This window comes from Chiloscyllium plagiosum, unplaced genomic scaffold, assembly GCF_037043375.1.
Source record: "Chiloscyllium plagiosum isolate Xiang-an unplaced genomic scaffold, Cpla_swu_hap1 HiC_scaffold_12, whole genome shotgun sequence".
In the NCBI taxonomy this organism is placed as follows: domain Eukaryota; kingdom Metazoa; phylum Chordata; class Chondrichthyes; order Orectolobiformes; family Hemiscylliidae; genus Chiloscyllium; species Chiloscyllium plagiosum.
Window position 1 is genome coordinate 82492845 of NW_028270150.1, and position 19286 is coordinate 82512130.

The 19286-nt window shown below is 39.4% G+C and overlaps 1 protein-coding gene across 2 annotated transcripts in view; it reads right to left on the reverse strand.

Moving 5' to 3' along the window:
* The window catches only part of LOC122554984 (polycomb protein SCMH1), a 114325-nt gene that overhangs the window by 46313 nt on the left and 48726 nt on the right, over nucleotides 1–19286 (reverse strand). For both annotated transcript variants that reach the window (XM_043700486.2, XM_043700485.2), the window contains exons 3-7: nucleotides 17129–17197; nucleotides 9148–9218; nucleotides 4856–5090; nucleotides 2991–3079; nucleotides 845–1088 (exon numbers count right to left, since the gene is read on the reverse strand). In XM_043700486.2, the coding sequence (XP_043556421.1) occupies nucleotides 845–1088; nucleotides 2991–3079; nucleotides 4856–5090; nucleotides 9148–9218; nucleotides 17129–17197 (708 nt within the window). The remainder of the gene's footprint in view (nucleotides 1–844; nucleotides 1089–2990; nucleotides 3080–4855; nucleotides 5091–9147; nucleotides 9219–17128; nucleotides 17198–19286) is intronic.

The window sequence follows — 19286 nt, forward strand, 5'->3', positions numbered from 1 at the left end:
CAGCCTTCATCACCAGGCCCCAACTGCTTTGGTAGCCCCCTTGAGACAATTGCCATTGTTGAATAAATCATTATTTTTTGCTTTTATCAGTAAAATAAACGAATCAACCAAGGTTATTTGACTCTAAGCTTAAACAATGTAATGTGCACTTAGTAAATATGATAGATACTTGCAATCTATGATAGACTTTTTCATAAAACCTATAGTTAACACAAAAACTCAATTTCATGGCTGAAAATATACAAGGACTACAGAGCACCAACCATTGACTAACTTTATAATATTAATGAAAAAGTTCAATAGCTCTATACTGATAAGTAATACCCTACAGACCTTTCTCAAAAGGGATGTACCAATGACAAGTCCTTTTCCTTGAATATAATTCTTTATTTACACTGAAGGGTAACGGACCATACACACACACACAAATCAAATGACAGTTGAGCAAAAATATAAAAGGAACATTATTCTACACTGCCTATAATGTGTATTCCAACAAACACTATTGGAACAGAGCATAGAAAATACATGAAGCAGAAAACTACAAATTAGTCAGCATTCATCCACAACTTCAAAGCAAGATATTATACAATGTTCATTTTAAACAAACTGAATTACTGATCTATAGAGGTCAACTACATGGGCTTTAGCAACATCTGCAATGTCAGTTTATAGACATCAAATATATTAATGTAACATAGACAGGCTGATAAAATTATATGTGCACAATGTAGCACAAGAGTTACAAGAGATCTTCTGAAATTTTAGTCTAAAATGTTCCACAATTTAGAATACTGTTTTTGGCAAACTTCGTACAAAATGACAATCTATTTTAAAACCTTACCTCTATTTCCAGGTGGCTGAAGGCCATCGCCTGTCATGCCACACCATCCAACTGGAAAGATGTCACGAGAATCATATCTGCACCAATAATCAAATGCGCCTCTCCAGCCATCAAATGTTATGAAAATGTCATCGGCTTTCACTTCACTAATAGTTGCTGGACAAATCAGATGAGGGTTTTTTCGATCCACTGCTTCTAGTTTCATCCCAACTTTGAAATGATTGTGCTGAGGACTTGGAGGTTCCTCAAACAGAAAAGACATTAGTATTTTTCCCCTGCCGAAGTGCATGCATGAACTTAACATAGAACACATGGATTGTTATTCCTTTTAATAAATAGAATCCAGCATTTCTGGGCTGCGACTATATTCAACATTTTCAGATGTGCAATAAACTTTTATCAATGTAGAATGCTTGCAGATAAATGATTGATGCATCATTTTTTTCACTAAACAGAAATCCAAAACACATGGATGGATCACAATTTGATGAGTTTAGGGAATTTTAATTTATACAACAGGAAAATAACCACTGAAAGAAGCCAAAACTGCAGTAGAGTAACAATTGACATTAGCAGCTGATAGAATAAACTCCTCTCTTCCATTGGTGATACTTCACCCACACCCAAGCAATACCTTGGCCCAATTGCTAATTTTAAGTTGAAGTCTTTAAAGCATAATTTTAAGGAAGTGTTTGCTGATTCTCTCCTTCTCCCCACTCCCATTTCCCTATTCCTTCCTTTGCTGAGCCCCATTTCAAAAGAGCATGCATGCAGTGCTGTACTTGCTATGGCATCATATGTAAATTCTACCTGATGACAATGTCTGGAAGTCATGCACAGGAACATTTCTAGATTAGTTCACCTGCATAGTTACCCGCAGTTCTGAACTTTACTCCTCACATCACTCCCACCAGTATTGGCCCTGAGCCTTGCTCCCCAACCCTTTAACCTCAATTCTTGTTGCCAGTGACTGTGGCTACCCGTGACATTGCTGTTGTCGATCATCTGACTGCACCAAATCACAGATTATTTCACTCTCACATTTGCTGATGGATTCACTGCGAGCTAATTATACCAAATATAGAATAGAAGAAACCAGAGATTGGAAGAGCAAGCTCCTCATCATTATCTTCCATTCTGTTTTTGGGAGGTGAGAGACAGCGGGAGATACAGCATTTCTCCAATTGAATAGTGGCAAAGGGTTGATGTCTGATTTTCAAATATTGGCAAATCTTTTATACGCACCTTTGAAGGCTAAGGTTCTTCGCTCATTTGAGACAGTTGTCTCCAGCAATGCAGCACATAGTGGAGGCGAGGACTTAGCAATGTTATTGTTAGACTATTAATCCAGAGACACCGGTAATGTGCTGAGGACCCAGGTTTGAATCCCAGCTTGTCAGTGGAGTTCAATTTTTAACAAAAATCTGGAATTCAGGGTCTAATGATGACCATGAAACCATCTCAATTATCAAAAAAATCCACCTGGTTCATTCATGTCATTTAGGAAGGTATTCCTGCTGTCCTTACTTAGTCTGTCTAAATGTGACTCCTGAACCACAGTGATGTGCTTGACTCTGAACAGCCCTCTAGGCAATTAGGAATGGGCAATAAACGCTGGTATCACCAGTAACACACAGTCCCCATGAATAAACAAAATCAAACATTGCTTCAGCACGACACAACATCAACCTCAATTTACTGATTTAAGTCAAAGTCTTCAAACTGAAACATTCCGAGAGTCATAGAGGTCTACAGCATGGAAACAGGCCCTTTGGTCTATATTTTCCCACACCCGCCAGTTTTCAGAATTAATTTCTGACTTCAAGGGTTTTTTGTACACTACTGCATGGTTTATCAGTTTTTTAATAGGTAAAATCAGTCCAAGTTTTCCGTTGGAATAACAATGTAACTTTAATCATCATGTTCACGTCACTAAAACAAAAGAACACAAGTTAATTTTTTTACAGAATGGCAACTTCTAAGACAAGCACTATTTTACAGGACCATGTGCAGCCTAATTATTTAAGAGGATATGTTACACAATAAGAAAATTAACTTTATTACAAACATCCAATAAGCAGTGAGGCACCAAGCATAATTTAAAAATGTTACAAATTTAGCTAATCATTTAAAAAGATTTTGTTACCTTCTTAAATATGCACGCTGGGGCCATTTCTGCTCCATTTAGTGTTCGCAACAGAAACATTGGCCAGGATGAAGCATTCATTCTGAAACCTGTTCACTCATTAAAAAAAATGAACAAATAAATAAACAAATCAGTTAGCCAACACTGAAGTAGCAGAAAGGTCCACTCCAAAAAACACTTCATATGCCCAATAAAGTGATAGGATCTTTAAGTTCACCTGGAATGCCAATGAATCTTTAGCATGGATGAAGTTCTACCCCTTACAAGGATGTAGACCTGTGATTAATTTTGCACTTAGGATCAAGGCCATTTACACGGTTACATGCCCTCTAGCCTCTGATGAGGTTCAGAGCTTGACAAAGCATTCTACAGTTAGTGCCCTCTGTTTAGCAGTAAAAACATTTTTGGAAGGGTCTTTTTCTCAAAAAGGAATCTTTTGCAAATTGCCCAGAGAAGGCAAACCCCTTCAACAGTCCAGACATAATTCAAACTGGTGATAGCAGATGTAGTGTCATCAATTCAATCTACAGTATTCCATTTTACCTGTGGATGCTGAAACAAAGAAGGTCTTTGCAAAAGCATCAAGGCCCAGGAATTTCAAATAACTGGAGCATGGATTCGAAGGGAAGCATTGGCTAGCCCATGCAATTGAGTCAGGATATGGATCCAGAACACTGAGGAGCTCAACACTTGGCAAGAAGGGCTCTTTAACATCTTTAACATTTGTCAGTATTTTAAAGACCAGCATCATAATCTTGTCAATAATCTTCTCTCCCCCATAAAAAAATACATTTACCTGTTGATGTCTTCGTAAATTTCAACATATTCTGAACTAATCTGGTTTCCGTTTTGGAGTAGAGATGCAAATAATTATTACCTTTCTGTTGCAGTATGTCTCAACTTTTATTACTACAATAATATAATGTGCACTGAAATGTAAAGTGACACTTCCCAGATAAGTCCAATACTCATTCTTATTAACAATCCATCACCCTGACTTGCAGAATGCCACAAATAATTATATCAATTCTTTTTCAGGGAAGGCTATTTTCATGCTATCCGTGCTTTTTGTATTTTGGGATAAACCTAAACAATGTTGATGTCAATTCAGTTTTGGCACAAATCATTTGCAGTGAACAGAAACCCCATGAAACTGGTATGCCTCCAGCTCTTTAAAACAACATGTATTGGCGATTTCTTTAACGTGAAACAGAACCACTTTAAAAACAAACTTTTCAGATTTCTTACATATAATGGTGGTACCAACATATTGATTGGTTGCTTTATGAAATACACATTATCAGGTTTGTTAAAAGATAGATCTTGGATGTAGGTTTGCTTGCTGAGCTGCAAGGTTCTTTTCCAGACATTTTGTTACCCTACTAGGTAACATCTTCAGTGGGCCTCAGGTGAAGCAGTGCTGAAAATTCCTGCTTTCTATTTATATGTTTGGGTTTCCTTGGGTTGGTGAAGTCACTTCCTGTTTTTTTTCTCAGGGGTTGTAGATGGGGTCTCACTCGATGTGACCCTTCGACTGGGACAACATATCCATCCTAGGACAAGCCAAACAAAGACATGCACAAGAATTCTTAGAAGCATGGCATTCCAGCCGGAACTCTATCAACAAACACATCAAGTTAGACCCCATCTACCACCCCCTGAGAAAAGGAACAGGAAGGAATTTTCAGCAGTGCTTTGCCTGAAGCCCACTGAAGATGCTACCTAGTAGGGTAATGAAGCGTCTGGAAACGAACCTTGTAGCTCAGCGAGCAACCTACATCCAAAACTTCAACCTGAGCTACAAATCTTCTCAAAACTTGCAAAGATAGATCGCTCTCTCTCAAGCAGAAGTTTTATAACCTTACCAAGTGGAGGCTGCAGCATTCCACTGTTCTTCTCACAAGTTCCAATAGGTTGTATATCAGATGAATCAACCAATCGCCAGAAGTCATTTTTGTTGTCACTCCCATCTAATCGTAATCGTAGCCTTGCTCCAGATATGCCAACCACAGTAGCTATACAAATTGAGGTAACATTTCTTGGGTCCTGAGCCTCAAGTTTCATGTCTATTTTGAACTCATTGGTGGGTGGTGTTCTTGGCTGGAAGTGAGCACACAATGTAAATACACTTTTTGAACAAATATCTTTCTCTGCATAGTTCTATAAGAAGCCATTAAACACAAATTTCAAAGTCACTTATCTGTGTACACCCTTACAACAGCTAAACTACCACAAGATATCTCACAACTAAGCCCTCAGAACAGGGTTTCAAACCAAGAGTGTCCGTAAGAAAGTTCAAGAGTTGAAAACTTTCAGTCAAAACTCTGGAGAAAACTGCATGTCAGAGCAATCCAGAAGTGCCAAATCCTGAAAAGAAATTCAATCATAGCAAGATAATTGATTTACCACCCGAAGGCAGCCTTGAATCCAACACTTAACATTTCCACTTTGCTAGGTTTTGGAGAGCGCCACCTGCTTTGGATTGTACAGACCAAACTTGCACTGTACCGGGCAGGAAGAACTAAAGCCTTATGGATACGATCACGTATGTGCAGGGTGATGGCGGTGGGCACCTGCCTCATCAGCCTGGACCATGAGGAGGCCTTTGACAGGATATTGCACACCTACATGAGAGATGTACTCTGCAAAATGGGCTATGGGGACTGTATCTGCAATTGGATCCAACTGCTTTACTACATCAACATCAGTAGTGCAGTCTCAATCAATGGGTAGGAACCAGACAGCTTCCCAATCCGATCAGGAGTCAGGCGGAGCAACCCACTCTCTTCTATGCTGCTTGTGTGTTGCATAGAGCCTTTTGCCAAGTCCATCAGGAAGAATGTAAATTTGAGGGGTGACAGAAGCAACAGAGGCCCCCAGGTCAAAGCCTCATTGACATGGATAACATTGCCATCTTCTGCTGACAGTGCGCAGTCTCATGAGCATCTGCGACCAGTTCGAACTGGCCTCAGGTGCAAAGGTAAATCAAGGTAACAGTGAGGTCACATTCTTTGGGAACTGAGCCAACTGATCCTTCATTCCCTTCACCATCAGGACAAGTTACCTGAAGGTGCTGAGTATATGATTCGGAGGGGCCAGGGCATGTGCCAAACCTTGGGAAGAGCATATTACCAAGGTGAGGCAGAAACTGAGCTTTAAAAATCTGATCAGGTGTGAGGTCCTCTTGGTTTTTCTGCTGTATATTGCACAGGTCTGTGCCAATCCACGAACTCTTGACACTGCAGTCACCTAAGCCATCTTATACTTCATTTAGAGGTCAAAGAGGGATTGGGTCCACAGGGACATCACATGTTAAGCACTGGGCAAGGGGGCCTACTCTATCCTCATCCTGATGGCCACCTTCATTTGTGGCTGCATCAACTCTGCAGTACACAAATACCAAGTGCCTCTGCTTACTGATGTTCTACCTGCCTCACATATGTGCTACAAAGGAGGGGTCTGGCCTCTCTGCCGCAAAATGCTCCAAGTACACTGTCCCATACACCTGTACCTCATAGAAACATTTTGTGAATTAAAACAACTTGGACCACAAGTCCTCATTTGGCAGTGGTCAGCACGTAGCATGCTCGAGACCCTTCAGGAAAAGGATGGGGTTGACCTTGTCAGGTGATTCCCAAGCAGACTGTCAAAGCCATTTGGCAAAATGCCTCATGGTCTGAATTTTCCGAGAAGCACTGAGACATAGCTTGGCTGGTGTGAGAATGGCACTACCTTCGAGATCCTTCACGTGTACACAATGTGTCAACAGCATCACATGCTGCCCTCAAAGAGCTGCAGAGAGGACAATTCTGTCACACATTTCCTTCTGGAATGCGTCTTTGCAAAGGTAGTCTGGAGAGAGATGCAATGGTTTTTAATTGAGGTTCATTCCGAGCAGCTCATAACACAGGACTCTGTGCTCTATGGTCTGTTCCCGAGAATGCACACCGACAAACATGAACTGCACCCGGAACGCCATCAACTTGGTGAAACATACATTTTGGTCTGCCTGAAACTTGCTGGCCTTCCAGTTGAAAAGGAGTTGACCCCGACAAAGTGTTGCAGACTGGCACATTCCAAAGGTCCAGGACTACATGCCGAAGGAACCACTAAAAGTTGGGAGGTGCAAGCACCAAGGCACGTTGAGGTAAGACCACCATAAGGTCTTCCTGCCAAAGTACAATGGGAGTCCGTTCAGTTATCGGACCCTCCTGGTGCCTAAATGTATGTCCCAAGAAATGCTTTGGTTTGCTTTTACAACTCCTGGGATTGCCAAATTTCTAGTGTTTACTTGCTTCATGTGCAAAGACTGTACAAAAACATTTCATTAACTATGTATATATAAAGAATGAAGTACATTTTTGCAAAATACACTCCCCTGGACACCTTTTTTGAGGCCTTTGAAATCTTTCTTATTCCAATTCATACTGGGATTATTCCTTCTTTTTCTTTTACACATCTGAGATTTGTATATATATCTGCCTTTTGACTTTGCTCTGTCTACATTATACGCACAAAGTGATTACTCCTTTAAATTCTGCCCATATGGCCAATATGAGATGGCAACGGAGTAGGACGCTCCAGCCAGAGCTCCTCCGCGCTCTTGTTCTTCCTCCTCTTCATTTATCCTCTAAGTTTCTTATTATTCTTCTCTCCAGGCCTCCAATGACTAGAGACCTCTGAGCCTGGTACAACAGCTTCCCTTAGTGGCCTCTCAGCCTGATGCAGCGGCCTCCCATAATAGCTTTCTAGCGTACTATTACCACCTCCCAGCCTGGTGCAGCTGCCTCTTGGCAGAGTGGCCTCCCAATTTGACATGCTACAGTGAACGTCCAGCCTTGTGCGGTAACCTCCCAGCCTGGTGCAGCAGCCTCCCAGCATGATGTGGCATGGCAACATACAAGCCTGACCTAGCAGCCTCCTGGCATGGCAGCCTGACTCGGCAAGTGGTCAAAAGCGGTGTCCTTGCCTCGTGATCCAAGAGGTGAAACCCAATGCAGTCTGGAGGCTAGGTACCAGTGTAGTACCATGGATTGGAAGGCTGTGGTTCAGAAGTTTTACTTCTGCAATGCTGGACACTTTATTTCTCTATTTTCTAAGATTGTGTAACTATAGAAGCAGTACATACATATCTTTGCACCCAAGATGACACTAAGTGGTGACGTATAAACTGTTTTCACTACACTCGTTCAGTATGTGACAATAAAAACTAATTCCACAGCCTTACTTTAAGAGCCTTTTTAAAGAACCTAAGATGCCATCCATCCCTACTGCAGTCATTGACATCTTGATCAAGGTTACATTACCTCATTTAGAACCCTTCTGTTTCTTCTCAAGATTTCATACTCTGGAATATAGAGCTGCTAATCCTGTCCCTCCCTCAACCATGTCTCTATGATACTCATGATATCACATTTCCAAGTGTTAATCAATACCCTCAACCCAACTGCAAGGTTCCTTACATCAAAATAAATACGACCCCGCTTTGACAGCCTTAATTTGACCATATTCACAATGCCTTCTAAACCAACTTTGTTTTTCCCTCTGTCTGCACATCACCCCCTATTGTACCTCTATTCCATAGCCCTTAACCCTGCAAACCTAGGTTAAACCCACACCAAGTGTATGAGCAATGCTCTCCCACCCTCAAAGTTAGAACAAACAAGAAATATTTTAACAGTGATTAATGCTGAACAATTAAGAACCACTCAACTTGCAACTGGAAACAAGAAAAATCATATTAAACTTCCAAAGTACAGTTTGAAAGCTTAAGTAGAAACAAGATGTCCTCGAATGGGAAAAATAAACAGTTACTCCAATTTGAGCTCAGACCTTCACATTGTTTGCGAGCATAAATAACACGCTCAAGCTGCCAAGCATGTTTCTGGCATTGTCGAATACTGCCAAAGTTGGACATTAGAGGCGGGGGTAAGGGACATTATATGACATCCACAGAATGCATCCCAGGTCCAGCTCTATTCTAGGAATATGTGAATATGAGGATATATGCTATGTAGCCAATTAAGCTCATATTTTCAACAGTACTATTCTTGTCATTTAAACTAATAACTTCATGCAGATGCACATCAGAAATGTGTCATGATGAAATTGTATCAAACTGATTGCAATTCCAAATTCAGTTTCTGTGGTTACTTGCCTGTTTAAAACAATGTGAAGGAGCAGGGACTTCTCCATTTTCCTTTAAGTACTCATCCCAGTTAAAATGTTCTGTGATTAACAAGAAACAGTTTAGTAGGTCATTTAATCGAACCATTTCACAGCCAGTAATCCTACTCATGGTCATACTAGAATCACACAAATAAAAAGGAATATTTATTCTGCTTTGCTTCATGAGGTTTTGATTACTTTCACTTATATAATATACACAACAAAGGCAATTAAATTCCATAGTTGGCTTGATAAGACATTTTCAATAAACCACACCAAATTATCATTCTTTAAATTAAGACAAAAAAACCTTGCCTGACTCTTAAGCTATTATGCAGGACATCAAATCTTTTCACGAAACTAAGTGATCACATAGAAAAAGGAGGAGGAGGAGGAGGATATTCAGCCCTTTGGGCCTGCTTCGCCATTCACTATGACCATGGCTGATCATCCAACTTCATAACCTACTCCTGCTTTTCCCCTGTATCTTTTGACCCCTTCAGCCACAAAGTGCTATACCCAGCTCCTCTGGGATACATAATGCTTTGGGCCTGGACAGCTTTCTGTGGTAGTGTACTCCACAGGCTCACCACTCTCAATGAAGAAAATTCTCATCTGTCCAAAATGGTTTACCCCACATCCCTGGTTCCATGAATGAGGAACTTCAGTTATGAAGATGGTTTGAAGATGTTGGAACTGTTCTCCTTGGAGAGAAGGCTGAGAGGAGGTTTGATGCAAGTATTCAAAATGCTGAGGGAACTGAACAGAAGCTGTTCCCGTTAATAAAAGAAAGAAAAGAACAAGATGGCATAGATTTAATGTGATGGGAAAATAAACCAAGGGTGATGGAAGATACCCTGTACGGCTGTTCAAGACGTGAGTTTCAGCAATAATAGTAACTGAGTTAACTGTTAAAGGTCTCTGGAAGCAACTTTATTTGAAGTGAACAGTGTTGGGTGACTAAATTTTGGAATCTCAGAATTGTTATGGCATAGGAGGAGGCTATTCAGCCCATTATGTCTGCACCAGTCCCATTACCTTGTATTTATCTCCTGCTTTTTCCTGTTTCCCTTGCACACTTTTCAAATAACCACCACTGCCTGCCTGGAATGCCTCTCTTGAACCTACCTCCATCGCCATTCCATGCCATAACAATTCTGAGATTCCAAAATTCAGTCACCCAACATTATTCACTTCAAATAAAGTTGCTTCCAGAGACCTGTAACAGTTAACTCAGTTACTATTATTGCTGAAACTCATGTCTTGAACAAACCCACCACATCTCCAACATGCCCAATTATGCAGGGTAAAAAACTGGGATGAACCTGAATCCGATAGCTAGTTAAGTCAGGCATCTAGCATTTTACTGGATTCTGTGATCCTTATATAAAGACAGATAGCACAGCAAATTTAGACAGGAGGACTTTCAGATGAGCATTTCCAAATACCGCAAGTTAATTTTTTGATGGGATGCAGCTAAAGCTTCTCAATGAAACCTAGGTTCAAGACAGATACTCATTACATTGTTTTTTTTGTCAGTTACAAAATAACAAACTTTGAGGTTCCATCAACATTTGGATGTAGAGGTAGTGTGATGAATATATCTAAAGGACTTGAGTACAAGGATGCAGAAGTTATGCTGCTGTTATACTCAACCTCGGATAAACCCCACAAGGAGTACTGTGAGCAAATCTGGGCACTACACCATCGGAAAAATACATTGGCCTCACAGGAGTACAACACAGGTTTACAAAAATCATAAGGACTACTTCAGCAGTTAGGTTTGAGGAGAGATTGCCCAAATTAGGCCTATTTGATCGGATTGAAATCTTCAAAATATTGACAGGAAAAGGCAGGATAAAGATAAATTCTTTCCACTTGTTGGAAATTCTGGGAGGGCATAGTTTGTGAATTTGGGCCCAATCATTCAGGAGACACGTTAGGAAGCACTTCTATGCACAAAGGGTGGTAGATGCTTGGAACTCCCTTTCATAAAACAGCAGTGGATATAGAATAAGTTGTTAATTTTGAATCCGAAATAGGTACCAACTTTGCTTAACAGAAAGTTAAGGGACATGGGCCAAAGTCAGGAATATGGAGTTAGGCTATAGATCAACCATGATGCAACAGAATGATGCAACAGATTCGAGGGGTTGAATGGCTTAGCCCTATTCCTATGTATCCATAAGCAATTAGACAATAGATAATAGGTACAGGAGCAGGCCATTTGGCCCTTCAAGCCAGCACATCATTCATTATAATCATGGCTGGTCATCCACAATCAGTATCCCTTTCCTGCCTTATCCCCATAACCATTGATTCCACTACCTTTAAGAGCTCTATCCATCTCTTTCTTGACAGTATGGAGAGACTTGGCCTCCACTGCTTTCTGGGACAGAGACTTCCATATATCAACCACTCTCTGGGTGAAGAAGTTTCTCCTCAACTCTATTCTAAATGGCTTACCCCTTATTTTTAAACTGTGTCCTCTGGTTCTGGACTCACCCATCAGTGGAAACATACTTCCTGCCTCCAGAATGTGCAATCCTTTAATAATCTTATACATCTCAATCAGATCCCCTCTCATCCTTCTAAACTCAAGTGTATAAAAGCCCAGCCACTCCAAATTTTTAAACATATGATAGTTCTGGAAATTGACCTCGTGAACCTACGCTGCACTCCCTCAATAGCCAGAATGTCCTTCCTCAAATTAGGAGACCACAACTGCACACAATAGTCCAGGTGCGGTCTCATCAGGGCCCTGTACAGCTGCAGAAGGACCTTTTTGCTCCTATACTCAATTCTTCTTGTTATGAAAGCCAGTATGCCATTAGCTTTTTTCACTGCCTGCTGTACCTGCATGCTTGCTTTCATTGACTGATTTACAAGAACACCTAGAGCACGTTGCATTCCCCTTTACCTAACTTGACTTCATTTAGATAGTAATCTGCCTTCCTGTTCTTGCCAAAGTGGATAACCACATATTTATCCACATTAAACTGCATCAGCCATGCATCTATCCACTCACACAGCCTGTCCAAGTCACACTGTACTATCATAACATCCTCCTCACATTTCACCCTCTCACCCAGCTTTGTGTCATCAGCAAATTTGCTAATATTACTTTTAATACCTTTATGTATATCATTAATGTATATTGTAAACAGCTGCGGTTCCAGCACCGAACCTTGTACTACCCCACTGGTCACCGCCTGCCATTCTGAAAGGGACCCAAACCCATTTATCACTTCTTTATTTCCTGTCAGCCAGCCAATTTTCAATCCATGTCAGTATTTTGCACCCCATACCATGTGCCCTAATTTTGCTCACTAATCTCCTAGATGGGACTTTATCGAAGGCTGTCTGAAAGTCCAGGTACACTACATCCACTGGCTCTCCCTTATCCATCCTCATAGTTATATCCTCAAAAGGTTCCACAAGATTAGTCAAGCGCAATTTCCCCTTTGAAAATCCATGCGGACTCTGACCTATCCTGCTACTGCTATCGAAATGGGTCGTTATTTCATCTTTTATAATTGACTCCAGCATCTTTCCCACCACTGTCGTCAGGCGAACCAGTCTATAATTCCCTGTTTTCTCTCTCCCCACTTTCTTGAAAAGTAAGGCAACATTAGCAACCCTCCAATTCACAGGAAGTGTTCCCGAATCTATAGAAAAGTGGAAAACGATTACCAATGCATCCACGATTTCTACAGCCACCTCCTGAAGTATCCTGGGATGCAGACCATCAGGTCCAGGAAACTTAGCAGCCTTCAGACCTAACAGTCTATCCAACACCATTTATAAAACTATATGAAAACAATAGAAAGTAAGAGGCCAGTATTTTGTACTGGCAGCTTGAAACTGAAACTGGGAATCTTACTGTGACACTAACACATAATGTGGCTGAACAATATTTTAGTTCAAGAGATAGAAGCCAACTGCCTGGATAGGATCGCAACATAGATAATATTGTACCTAACAAGTTCAAAGTTAGGTAAGAATTTTATGAACTTGAAATCCTCGATGTAAAATTTTTAAAGGCCTCATAAGCGCCCAACAGATTTTGTAATGTAGCCTATTTTTGAAATGGGCATCTCAGCACAGACAGTAATTCTTCAGCATAGGGAACTAGAAATTTTATAAAATCCGACGAGAGTTGCTTGATACGAGTGATTTATTTGGCAAGAATTCTACTTAAGACTTTGCGTGAAGTGAGCCTAGGAATGGAAGATGGGGCTATTGCTCCCAATTCTTCCCTGCTCAGAGAGTCACAAGTGGACATGTCAACAAATCTACCATGTTACCCAAATGCCTGGATTCTCAGCAGACATCACATTATCACCAAATGATTCAAGTCAAATGCAAATACTCAGGTTTTCAGATAGTTATTATGAATTCCCCTTTCCTTTGTTTGTATTTTAACTATATAGCTGTATAAATAAATTGTGGTTTGCTTAAACGTCAAGTAGTTTAATCAGTCACATATGGAATACAGCACTTCACATCTACCTTTAAAAATAAGAAAATGTTAAGGTCTAGGCTACCTTCTTTAAAAATATATTGAGGGGGTCCAGTCTGGTCCATAACAATATATAGGTCAAAACATGCATGGACCTGCCTGTACAGAGTGAAACCGAAAGCTGTGGATCAGGAGTCACAAATAGGCCAGAACATGTAAGGATGACAGTTTGCTTCCCTAAGGGATGTTAACGAACCCCAGATGGGATTTCATGAGATCAATAATAATTTCAGCATTACTGAGACTAGACTTTAATTTCAGATTGAGTTAACTGAATTTAAATTTCCCCAGCTGCCGTGGTAGGATTTAAACTCATATCCTCAGGATATCACCACGATACCACCATCTCTAAATATATTTGGTGCCTTCATGAACAAACCTGGTACATTCTGGTCAGTCACAAACCATATATATCGGCAGGGGTATCTGTCATCTTCAGGCATGCTTTAAGGCCAGCCTTGTGGCACTTGCCTTGTTCTTCTGGGAATCCCCAACCATGTCTAAGTTGGAAGGATAGCAATCTGATGTCTGGCATATTAACGATTTATCCTGCCCAACAGAGCAAATTCTGGATAGGCAGAAGGTAAGGAAAGGAAGAATAAAAATTGTGTTTGTACTAAACTACAGTTTATCCATAAAGCACCTGTACATTACTAGGCAAATTCCACTGCTGGGTTCATTATGTGGATAAATGTCTAACAAATGTCTAATCTGCACAATTGGCAGGTCTCTAGACCTAGTCTATTGCTGGACCAGACCTTGGATGTCAGCACAGTTATTGTGATCCTGAAGTAAATATATAACACAAAAAAACAAAAGGGAGAAGGGTTACAAGATAATGTTGGAAGAAAAGCATTTTGTAAACTAGTTCAGCATCCAGTGTGAGAGTTATTTAAAGTCAGCTATTCTGAAATTAAAAGCAAGTAGTTTGGTAGTTATGGTAAAGGAATTGTTTTGCATCCAACTTGAGTAACTGAAGTCAAGTTCAAAATTCTGCTAAGAACAAGGCTGCAGCCTGAAGAAATTTACTTCTGCCAACTCATGAAGTAACACAATATCCAACATCCACGCAATGCAGTCATGAATTTATTACAACTACAGCATTCTCACAGTCATCTAATGACAAGATTACACCATTGGAGGGCACCGGTGTTCTATTTACTGACTTCCTATTCTAAAGAAAATCTGATCCTTAATCTCAAAAACACCAGTTAAATTTTGAACTCACCTGAACAAAAACTACTGCATTCTAAATTTTAACAAATGAATCAGATTCCATGTAAAAACAATTTAGTTAAAATCTAAAACTAAAAACTTTCTCCTCTACATGTTTTAAGCAAAAAAAGCGTGGTGGAGAAATTCAGCAGGTCTGACAGTATCTGTAGAGAGTTCACAGAATCTAAAATTCACCATCTACTGTGGTGAGAATCGAATCCAGAAAACTAGCCTGACTTGAGACCTGTAACATGACGACCACACCTCCATGTGACTGGTGCTCCACCCGCTACCAACATACAGTAAACATCTACAAGGTGCAGTACAGCATCTTGCCAAGGTTCCTTCGAGATCACCTTCCAAAGCCACAAAAGCTTTCAACAAGGAGAAGAGCAACAGATGTACATGAACACTATGACCTAAAAGTTCTTCATCAATGGTTCAAAAATCATTAAACTCCCTTTCCAATATCACTGTGGATAAACTGCAACTAGAGATTGCAACAGCTCAAGACAACAACTCACTACTCTATTCAAGGACAATTAGGTTTGGTCAACTAATGTTGACTTGACAGAGATGCTCAATTCCCAAAAAGTAAATTTTTGAAAACATTGCAGGTTCAGAAATGTTGTGTGAATTGCAAAAATAAATTAATGAATAATGTTGAAAGATGAAATGCATCACTAATTAAAGGTTCAGGAAAAACGTTTTCATATGTTGCATTTTTAAGCACAAACATTCCTGCTCAGTTGTTACCAATTCACAGAGAATGGTAGGTTTGAAAGATCCTGCCTGTATATAACAGGTATAAACCTTTAAACTTCCTCACCATGAGTCATTTATGTAATTGTATATCAGTCTCAGTAGTACAGGAGTGGAGAAAACAAAAGTTCAGCACAATAAAGTTTGGTGAAAAGTTTGGTGATGTACAACCTAGTCAAAGCAGGAATGCAAAGAACAGAAACTGCTGGAACAATTCATTAGGCCTGTCGAGTGTAGTGCAAGGAAAAAGGGAGGAAAATATTTAGACCCATCATCAGATTTGGAGAATTATAAATGGACATGTAAAAAACATGTAATAGATAAACGGTTGCACACATTCACACAAAAGACGATATAAGGATTTGCGAGCTCTTAAGATGGATGAAGTGACATTACCGCAAGACAACAGGAATCATAACCAAAAAGGCACGATAAGGGCAAACAATCAACCTGAAGTGGTGAGCGGTATAGCAAAACAAAATCATAACCTGAAGATGCTGGAAAAGCAGATCAAGTTCAGGTCAATAAAAACTGAAGAGCATGCCAATAACAACAAGGATGTAGAACACCCCACCAACTTTGTGCTCTGAGTGTCCCTGACTCCCTCACCCACAAAGTTCCAACACCTCCTGCCAAGGAGAAAGGAGGACATAAAGTTAAAACCTAAAATAGTCACATATGAATGTAAGAAAACTACACAATTTAAAAGTTGGAAATAGTGATGACTTTTAAATGAATTTTATTTCAGTGAGTTTATTTTTATATCTTTGAGTACCAGGATACAATTTCATTGTGCATGATTTTTAAAAATTAATATTTGTGAGACTATCAATTTTCTATGGGCACACTTAGAAATTATTTCCAATGAATAGAATCCTTAAAAGATGAATTTGGCACCGTACTAATTGGTTTCTGCATCAAGTTAATTAGTAAAATAACTGTATCACACAGAGTACACAGTGATGAATATTGCCATTTTCAGTTGTTTTAAGTAGGTTAGATTAGAAGTATTTTACACAATAAATTTACAAGTGGAAAAAGTGAAAAAAATACTTTATGCCGGACCACTGATTACATCAGAGCTTTCTCATATTGAAAGAAAGTGGGTCAAATTCATCAACGAAGTCCAACCGAATTCTACTATATTACATGGCAAATTACTTTTATAAAGTCAACCCAAAAAATTCCTTTTTAAAAAATGCTGGTACAGTACATTTACAACTACAGCATTGCAAAACATGTTTACAAAATAAAGAAAAAATATTTGAAGATGGTTCCAATGTTAAATAGAAAGCATATTTAAGCTACTTACAATAATATAACTTACAGAAACAAAATGTATGCACCTGTGTTTGTGTGGCATGAGCACTTAAGATACCAGCACATGTTTTAGTGGTTTAAGAAACAAATCAAATCAGATACAGTTCAATTTTGTACAAGAAAAATCTAACACAACACAAAAGTTACTTACCGTTGCTCTTAAGAGGATTATTTGGTACGTGGCTCTTCCCAGTTTTTTCTTTACGATTTTCTTTTGGATCTAAAGAAGTGCAAACATGGTGCTTTAGGTACATTAATTATTGGTACAATGCATGAATAAGTCCTTCATACTACTAGAGAGATTAGCTTCAAAACAATTACTTGTATCTTCTTCAAAAATCCATGTATTAGATTTAAAATGGTTATTAAAGGGAAAGCATCCAGTGGAAAATCTGTGGATGTAACGTTGGATTAGCAAAGGATCTAAAACTGACAGAGGTGTTATATATAAATTCTCTGGTAGCAGCTCTGATGTGCTGGATTGTATAAATGCTGAAATTTGGCATTGGGGTATGAAGTTCAGGCAAAGCAGGATTAATGGGGGGAGCGGGGCGGTGGTTAGCTTTAACATAAATTGGGAGAGGTAGACAAGCACCTGTCAGAAAGGTAAAGAATTTCTCGAGTGCGTCTGTGATAGTTTCCTAAAGCAATATGTGCTAGATTCAACAAGGGTACATGGGGGAATGCTCCAATTCAGAGCCATGGATAATTAAAGAGCTTAGAGACAGAATAAAACTAAAAGAGCTTACATAAATTCAAGAAATAGCACTGTTTCTGCTGAATGGGAAAGACATACAAGAAAAGGGCCATAAATAAGCTTTTAAGAGTTACTAAAGGAGATAATGAGAGAAAACTTGCAGGGAAATCAAGAATCAATAAAACAAAATTCAATAGTTACATAAAGGGAAGGCAGTGGTCAGGAGTAAGGTCAGCACACTAAAGACTAAGTGAGAATATTACCAATGATTATGAGAAATAACAGACCCATTGAAGGATTATGTTGCCTCAGCATTTACAGTAGAAAAGGAGAATAGCCTGCCTGAAGTCCTAAGAAAAAGTCCTAAGATCAGGGACAAGGACAGAATAAAATTAACAAATAAAACATTAAATTAATGGAATTAAAGAGTGACAAATTATGGCAGTTTCCTTCTGAGGGTGTTAAAGAGAGCAGAAGAGCACATTGTTGAGCCCTAACTATAATGTTTCAGATTTTCCTCAATTTGGGGTTATCCCTCTGGATTGGAAAATTTCATGTCACTTCAATTTTTAAGAAGGGTGGAAAGGGAAAAACCAAGGAGTTACAGACCTAACATCTGTGGTGGGGAAATTATTGGAGTCTATAATCAAGGATGGTATCACTGAAAAGCTTGAAAATGTTTAATTAATCAAGGAGAGCCAGCATGAATTCATAACAAGTCAATCATGCCTCACAAACACTATTGAAATTTCTGAAGAGGTGGCTAAGGTAGTGGACAGAGGAATGTCTATAAATGTTGCTTTTATGGACTTTCAGAAGGCATTTGATAAAATCCCACACAAGAGATTTAACTAAGGTAGAAGCGCATAGAAATAAGCAGATTACTGCATATGGGCTGGGAATTTGGTTAAATGGCAGGCAACAGAAAATAGCAATTACAGGAAGCTATTCAAATTGCTGTCCCACAAGAACTGTTTTGAAGGGTCACTGGATACGAAACGTTAACTCTGATTTTTCTCCACAGATGCTGCCAGATATGCTGAATTTTTTGAACAATTTTTGTTTTTGATTCACATTTCCACAGTTACTTGTTTTGTTGTTACTTTTTAATGACTTGAATAATACATAGACACAGTCATATATTCAAATTTGCTGAGGACACAAATTTTACAGCATTACATGATGACAGGTCTGTGACGAGGAGACATTGGCTCGACTGGCCCTATAAATTTAAAAGAATGAAAGGAAATCTCTTTTACATAAATTCTGACAGGGTCGGGGATATGTTTCCCTTTCTGGGGGATGTCCGTACTAAGGAGTTTCAATTTCAGGATGTGCAATAAGCCAGTTTAGACTTAGATAATGAGAAACACCTTTTCTCAGAAGAGATGGAGGCCAAGTCACTGAACATATTCGAGAAATAGATTTATACAGACTAAAGGTACCCAGAGGTATGTAGAGAGCATAGGAAGATGGTGATTGTGTTGAATAACAGTAGACTTGATGGGTCAAATGGCTCCCTCCTATCCCTATTTTGTGTGTTTCTACAACTGGCTCATGATTAACGATTATAACTGATCAGGATTTACTCTCAGAAATCAGAAGAATCAAT